This window comes from Cyprinus carpio, chromosome B10 (assembly GCF_018340385.1).
Source record: "Cyprinus carpio isolate SPL01 chromosome B10, ASM1834038v1, whole genome shotgun sequence".
In the NCBI taxonomy this organism is placed as follows: domain Eukaryota; kingdom Metazoa; phylum Chordata; class Actinopteri; order Cypriniformes; family Cyprinidae; genus Cyprinus; species Cyprinus carpio.
This window is the reverse complement of record NC_056606.1, coordinates 5112557-5120994: the sequence shown is the minus strand read 5'-3', so window position 1 is coordinate 5120994 and position 8438 is coordinate 5112557. Positions and strand designations below refer to the sequence as shown.

Genomic DNA, 8438 nt, shown 5'->3' with positions numbered 1-8438 from the left:
GGATCAAGAAACACCGCGGGAAACGTGCTGGGGTCCGCAACAGACTGAGAAAAAGAGCTCACAGTCCTCCTCTACCGAGCATTCTGCTCGCCAATGTCCAGTCTCTGGAGAATAAGATGGACGATCTTAGAGCCAGGATAAGTTTCCAACGGGACATTAGGGACTGTAACATCCTTTGTTTGTCTGAAACATGGCTCACGCCCTCGGTCCCGGACACTGCTGTAACGCCGTCTGAAAACTTCTCTGTTTTACGGATGGACAGGACAGCCGAGGCCGGTAAAAATCCAAAGGTGGAGGAGTGTGTTTCATGATTAACAAGAAATGGTGTGACCCCAGGAATATCTCCACTCTGTCGCGCTCCTGCTCGCCTCATCTGGAACATTTATCTATTATTTGCCGCCCATTCTATCTTTCCCGGGAGTTTTCATCGATCATCGTTACTGCTGTCTACATCCCACCACACAACTGACAACCGGTTTGGCTTTGTCCGAGCTTCACGATGCGCTCAGCGGCAACATCAACAAACATCCTGACGCTGCTGTTATCATCGCTGGGGACTTCAACAAAGCCAACCTCATGCAGGTTTATGCCTATTTTAATCAACATGTATCCTGTCCAACCAGAGAACCGAATACACTGGATCATTGCTACACTCAGTTTAAGCATGCCTACAAAGCTCGCTCACTACCGGCTTTCGGCAAATCGACCATGCCGCCATTTTCCTCACACCGGAATATAAAACAAAGGCTCGTTCAAGAACCCCCGGTGCAGAGGGTGGTGACGCGCTGGTCCAGCCCACTCAGAAGCCATGCTACAGGCGGCTCTTGATGAGGTAGGCTGGGACATGTTTCGGGCAAGTTCATCTGACGTCAGCGAATTCACGGATGTAGCATTAAGCTTTGTAAAACACGCTAGCCGAACAAGCTACGGATACAATATCTATAGGACCTTCTCTAATCAGAAACCTGGGTGGACAGTACAATCCGTGCAGCAGTAAACAAACGCACTGCTGCTTACAACGCGGTCCTTTTGTCGGGAAACATGAGTGAGTACAAAGCATCGCGCTATGCTCTCCGACGCGCAGTAAGAGCCGCCAAACTCCGATACAGGGAACGAATAGAGTACCATTTCCAGCTAAATGACTCCCAATGCATGTGGCAAGGACTAAGAACCATCTGTGCCTTTGGAAATAAATCCTCTGCAGAGGTGAGAGCAGATCCGTCGCTGGCTGACGAGCTAAACACTTTCTACGGTCGCTATGAAAGCAATCTGAGCACCGCGAGTCTGCCGATCAGTGCGTCAGAAAGCAGCAGTCAGAGCAGAGATAATCATGTAATCACCGTGTCAGAGGATGAGGTTCGGAGGGCTCTAAAGCGAGTGAATGTCAGGAAAGCAGCCGAACCTGATGGGATTTCTGGCCGTATTCTGCGGTCCTGTGCTGATCAGCTCGCTGGTTTGTTTACATCCATTTTTAATGAGTCTCTTGCTACATCGGTGGTTCCCACCTCCTTCAAAAAAATCTGTCATCATCCCTGTGCCTAAGAACAATAACCCCTCTTGCCTGAATGACTACCGTCCAGTTGCCCTCACATCAATAGTCATGAAGGTCTTTGAGGGTCTGGTTAAAAACTTCATCTGCTCCTTCATACCTGATACACTGGACCCTCTTCAGTTTGCCTATCAGCCAAACAGATCCTGTGAGGATGCCATCTCTCACGTTCTACACTCCTCCCTCACCCACATCGACAGCAAAAATGGGAACTATGTAAGGCTGCTTTTCATCGATTACAGCTCAGCTTTCAATACTATAGTCCCCATCACGCTAGCTTCTAAACTCATGGACCTCGGCCTGAATTCTTCACTATGCAACTGGTTTCTTGATTTCCTCACCGGCAGACCTCAAGTGGTGAAAGTAGGCCAGTTCACCTCTAACTCCATCACCCTGAACGTAGGAGCTCCACAGGGCTGTGTCCTGAGTCCCCTGCTCTACTCTCTCTACACACATGACTGCGTGTCTTCCCACAGCTCCACATCTATTATTAAATTTGCTGATGATACTGTGGTTCTGGGCCTCATTTCCAACAATAATGAGACCGCATACTTGGATGAGGTAGAGAAATTAACATCATGGTGCAGGACAAGTTGTCCCTCTCTCTCTGAATGTGAGCAAAACCAAAGAGCTGATTGTTGACTTCAGGAAGAGACAGCAGCAGCCCTATACTCCTCTTATGATCAGCGGGACCCCTGTGGAGAGGGTGAGCAGCTTCAAGTACCTCGGTGTAAACATCTCAGAGGACCTGACTTGGAGTACACACATTCAACCTCAGGTTAATAAAGCCAGGCAAAGACTGTACCATCTGAGACAGCTGAGAAAATTAAGGGTTTCACCTGCAAATCCTGAAAACTTTCTATTCAGGGGCCATAGAAAGCGTATTGACTCAGTGTATATCAGTGTGGTATGGGAACAGCTCCAGTCATGACTGCAAAGCCCTGCAGAGAGTTGTGCGCTTAGCTGAGCGCATCTCAGGGTCTGCTCTCCCCTCTCTGCAGGACATCTACCTCAAACGCTGCAAAAGCAGAGCTGTTAAAATCATCAAGGACTCCATTCACCCCAGTAACCATCTTTTCACTTTGCTGCCATCTGGTAAGCGTTTCCGTAGCCTGATGTCAAAAACTGAGATACTTTGGAGGAGTTTCTTCCCCCAGGCCATCAGGCTCCTAAACTCAAAACCAGCCTCTTAACATCTTCATGACTCCACTTAATATTCACTTTATCAGTAAGATATTCATCATTCACTACCTCACATTGACATACTGAAAGTGTCAACCTGTTTGCACATTTGCCTCTTGTACATTCCTGTGTATCTTAATATTTAAGACTACAGTTTACTTTCATGCACATTATTTTCCACTATATATTTAATTCTACAGTATACATCTCTTTTATATATTTTATATTTTATTCTTATATTTTTATTGTTTACTTTTATTTTTCATTGTTTCAAAGCTATATTTATGTATATTTTCATCTGTGTTGTATTCTTTAATAATTGCACTGTCCATGGAGCGGACCTGACTCACATTTCACTGCTGGTTATATATGCTCTATATAATTGTGTATGTGACAAATAAAAACTCTTGAATCTTGATGTAACACTCAGTGGGCGGGGCTCCACAGGTGCGCCTAGGACAGGTTGTCGAAACCTGGAGCGGTTTTGATGTTGACACGCGCAATCACGTGACGTTCAACAATAGCCAGACTTTACGAGGTCCACCCGCGAGAAGTTTCTGCCGCCCAGCTACTTTTTAAACAAACCGGAAACAAATCCATCCATTGCCAGCAAGGCTACCTGAACCCATCATCATGCGAACTCCAGGGATTTTTATTTTCGGGATGGTGCTCGCGCCTTGCGGCTGGATCCTGGAGCTGACCAGCACCGTGGCACCAGCCTGGCGCACGATCAACAACATCCCGGGGGAACCCAGCGACCTGGTCATCCAGCAGGGATTATGGGACATCTGCAGGACTTTCACATCGTCCCGGGATATTCAGTGCAGCCAGCAGGACACGCGGTACTTCGGCGCCCAGATCATCCAGATCGCGCGAGGTCTGATGCTGTCGTCGCTCATCCTCAATATCATTGCCATCGGCGTGGCCTCAGCTGGAGTCCGATGCTGGACTGAGAAACCAAACTGGACGGTCGCTGGGGTCGGAGGTCTCCTCATCTTCATCTCAGGGGTCCTCACCATCATCCCAGTGGCGTGGTACACTCACATCATGACCTCCATCTTCTCCGCATCCACCGATGTCCGTGTGGGATACTGCCTGGTGCTGGGCTTCATCGGCGGGATCATGGAGGTCCTCGGTGGGCTGGTGATGTCCATCGGTCTGTGCCTGCGCTGCAGCGGTCAGAAGCGCGTTCCCTCTCCGGCGCGCAGAGACACGGTGCCCAGCGTCAGCAGCGGCAGCAGCGTCCCCTATTACTCCAAACAAAGCGAGATGGACTTCTCACGGGCCAAGACACAGCAGGACAGCAGACCAGCGACTAGCACTGCTTACAGAGCACGACCTTACGACACAGATTTGTGAAAGAACTAACTTTTGATCTCGTGAACAAACTGCACGCAAGAAACTCATCATGATAACCATCGCTTACCGCGTAAAAATCGCGATTGACGGTCAGATGAAATCAGATTCTTTTTAATAACAGTTCTGTTTAGGGTTATCCCTTCAATAAATATTAGATTTAAGATATTTAACCCTCAGAGGAAGCCGGTTTACTTCACTATATTACAATTAAATCGTAATCATGAAAAACTAGCCTATATATCGTTGGAAAAGTCTCCGAAATAGATATTTTACCGGTGTTATTTTGTTACAAATTATGTAGGAACATAGATTAATTTAAGACAAGAGTGCTCCTCAAAAATCTACATCATGATAGGAGTGTTGACCTTTGTCACAAAAAGTATCATCATAAATTATATATCAAAACCTCAAATTTCATCATGTGAAAAACATTTAAAATCTGACATTGCTTTACCAAGAAAAGTCATATTAAAATGTATTCATTCATGAATTAGTTTGAATAGTGCACTGTATTCAATCTGTATTCAAAAATGGTGGTGACAGTTTAGAGGTTAATGTCAAATATTTTGGAAAAATATGTATTTTGTACACTCTAAATCTTAATTTGTTAACCTAGAAAGACTTGTTGCCTCAGAAATATATATTAGATAATATTTAGTATATTAAAGTTTTCATAAAGTGGGTTTTTGAGCAACTGAGACAATAAGCAAGATTTTTTTTCAGGTAGACTAATGTTAACATTGAAATTTACAATGAAAGTTCCTTATATTTTAGTAAATCTTGTTGTACAGTTGTAAAAGGAAGTGGCCTAAATTTTATATAGTTGTTTACACATATTTTTTTTATTGCAAGTCATGTGTTTTAAGTTACATTTTAGGATGTTTAGTTCATGTTAAACATTATTTTAGTGTGTGTGTGTGTAGGCCTGCTGTCTGTATGTTTTTATTAGCCGTGGTTCACGGAAAGGTTATTTTGATTAACTGTAATTCATCATGTGACCTATTGTTTACCACCTGTATTATCGTGGATGTTATCGGTCATGTCAGCTATAGTATTTTAGCGGAAACGATGGATCTGCCATCATAAATATTGTACCTGATAAGGTTTTGAAGTTCTATTGAAGAGCACTAACACCATTAGTTTGGTTCTGTACATTGCACTTTATATTGCGAGGCCCTCATCATTGCAGAGGCAGTAGGCCTACCCTCCATCTCTTTTTGTAGTAGCATACTAATGTATAAATATTTAACTTATCAGGAAGCTCTAGAGTTTGTACAGTTATACCAAGAAAAATAAATTCTGAAGGAAGCTAATCTTTGCACAGCCACTGCTCACATAGGCTTGGAATGTTTGCAGAAATGTCTGTCACTGGTGTTTACGATAGACAGAACGATATTCAGAATATCTCTGTGGAAGTTTTTGTGAGCGGTAATGTCGTAATTGACGTCCACCCATCAAATCTAGGGCAAATGATTGAAGGCTGTTTATTTTTCTGTATGTTTATGATTGTGATAGATGAACAATATCCGCATATGTTTACCTGTATTAATATAATAAAAAATATGTGTACAATTTTATGCGTTCCAATAATAAATGTTGTCCTCCTTTTGCTGTTTTAAATGTGATTTTACGTTATATTTTAAAAGTTTTCTTTATTTATGAACCTATATTCTATAATATTTGAATGTACTATAACTTGTCAGCATTTTAAAATGTATTATTATTATTAAATCTATAATTACTGACCATGTGTTGGCTTTCAGCGTAATGTAAACTGTAAAAAAGTTGCGAAAACAATCAAACAAACCAAAAACATGAACAAATGAAACAGCAAAAATGTATATTGTAACATTATTTGGCCCAATTATCAACTAAATGAATAAACTGAGATGAAAAGGCACATGTGTTTGAAACATTTTATTTTAAGACGATTTTGGACTAGGTGATTGAAACCAACATAGACAACTTGCTATTAAACAAAACTTTATGCAGATTAACTTTTGACCTGAAACCTCATAGTTTCTCTTGTATAAACAATTTTTCTTTGAGACAACTTGCCCCAGTCTCTTTTATTGATCCCCTAGCCCTGCATACTGGTGTTCCAAGTTCAGCTGAAACACGGCATGCATCGAAAACCAGTTTTGTCTGTGTTTGAACCAGACATTCAACACCACACCCTTCAGATGCTAATCATATGGATCCACCTCCTCCGAGTTTCAGTATGTTTCTTCTTAAGCAGCAGACACACTTGACTCGCTTCAGAAGCGGACAGCAGCTCGACCCTCAACCATGCGGACTCCGGGGATCCTGATATTCGGCATGGTCCTGGCCCCCTGCGGATGGATCCTGAACCTGACCAGCACAGTCGCGCCAAACTGGCGCACCATCAACAACCTGGCAAACGAGCCTTTGGATCTGGTGGTGGAACAGGGAATCTGGGACATCTGCAGAACCTCCACAACGTCTAGATCCCAGCTGTGCAACCAGCAAGGCAACGACCAAATTTATTTTAACAGCCAGATCATTCCGATCGCTAAAGGAATGATGGTCGCGTCGTTGATTGTGACATTGCTCGGCCTGGCGTTGGCAACACCTGGAGTCAGATGCTGGAAGGACAGACCCAGATGGGTACTGGCTTCTTTGGGTGGCCTCCTTATCTTCTGCTCCGGAGCCCTGACCATCATTCCCATTGCGTGGTACACTCATATCCTCACCAGCATCAATTCCACCTCCGTCAAAAGAGATCCAAACAGAGCAGATGACATTCGTGTCGGCTACTGCATCATTTTGGGCTACATCGGAGGCATCATGGAGGTCCTCGGGGGTTTTGTGATGTTCCTCGGGATTTTCTCCTGCTGCGGTGGACGCATCCGCGGAGAAAAGTCTCGAACCTACACAACACAACGGCCAGCAACAGACAGACCGACGCCTCTGCCGAGGGTCAACGTACCGAGAAGCTTCAGCAGGAACACTGAAAGCAGCGTGCCGTACTCGCAGAAGTCACTAGACGATGACCTGGACTTCCCAAGAGCCAAACCCCGAGACAGAGGATCCGTCAACACATCCTACACTGGAAGACCTTACGATGCTGATCTGTGAAATGACTAACCTAGTCAGTACATACTGTGAATATTTTGTGAGATGTAACAACTGTTAAAGACCTGAGAGATGTTAGAACAGCTGCACTAAATTAAGGTTCTTTGTTGACACTGATGTTTCATTTAGAACCTTTAACATCCTTTCGATTGCACAAAAGTTCTTTATATTTAGATTTTAGGGTACTTTAGAAGAAATGTTTTATTTTTACTGAAAGGCTGCCAAAAAGGTTCTTATATGGAACCACTGCACAAAAAAAAAGAAGAAAAAAAAGCTTTATTTTTAAGATGATTATACACTTTTTCTTTTACAAGTATTTTACATGTTTACACCAGTTACTGATTGTGCTTGCCAGTTGCACTCTTATGCTAAGCAACATGAAGGTTGTAAATAGACAAAATGTAACTTCCTGCCGAAAGATTGACTAAAATCAACTCATGCATCTTAATGGAAGATATAAGCTAATGATATATCACTATACATACTGTAAGATTGTATAAAAACAAGCTCATTTGAAAAATGAATTGTGCAATATTTTCCTTTGCTGTGGAAAAACAGCCTGAAGTTAGTCAAAAGAGGTCTCTGATGCAGTGTAACTAGTAATACCGGTCGTGTCAGTTTTATCTCCATTGCATGCTCTGCAGCATGTGGGTCATGTTTGAATTGTCAGCTGATCTGTGAGTCATGTGAACAATGAAGTGATAGATATGAAGTATATTGCTCCACAACATTAAGTTTGCTGTATTAAATACCTAGATTTTGTGTTGTTATTTTATTTTTACATTTAAACCTGTGGCTATACATTAATATCACATATAAATACTTCCTGCCATTGCATAATAAATGATCAGCTGCTTCTTGTATGACAGTATGCAGACAGCGTATACCTTCAGTCTGGAAGTACAAAACAAACTTGCCTGTTACACAACAAAATAAAAAATGTATTACAACAATAAATGAATAAAGTTAATCATTAACTATAAAACAGATACATATAAGGGCAGCAGTGCAAATGAGGTCAAATGCTCTTACAGATAAAAGAAGAAGAGGGTAAATAAGATTATAATGACTTTATTTGACTGTAATTTCCCATTGGGGTCAAGGTTTGTGTAATAAAGTACTATTTATTAAAAGCAAACACTGTTGTATTGTGCATCGATTATAATGGAATATTTCAACGTGAACGATGTTTATTATTGCAAATATGCAGTTGTATACATATTGATATCAGAAACTATGGGCATTAAAACAA

The 8438-nt window shown here is 42.4% G+C and overlaps 2 protein-coding genes across 2 annotated transcripts; both read left to right on the top strand.

The window, feature by feature from the left end:
• The first annotated feature begins 3212 nt into the window (after positions 1-3212).
• Positions 3213-5698, top strand: cldn23.2 (claudin 23.2). The gene has a single exon (XM_019080293.2). It carries the CDS (start codon positions 3365-3367, stop codon positions 4088-4090), a length of 726 nt encoding a protein of 241 aa, XP_018935838.1. The 5' UTR covers positions 3213-3364; the 3' UTR covers positions 4091-5698.
• Positions 5699-6314: 616 nt separating this feature from the next.
• LOC109063102 (claudin-23) lies at positions 6315-8324 on the top strand. The gene has a single exon (XM_042732188.1). It carries the CDS (start codon positions 6380-6382, stop codon positions 7187-7189), a length of 810 nt encoding a protein of 269 aa, XP_042588122.1. The 5' UTR covers positions 6315-6379; the 3' UTR covers positions 7190-8324.
• Positions 8325-8438: the final 114 nt, after the last annotated feature.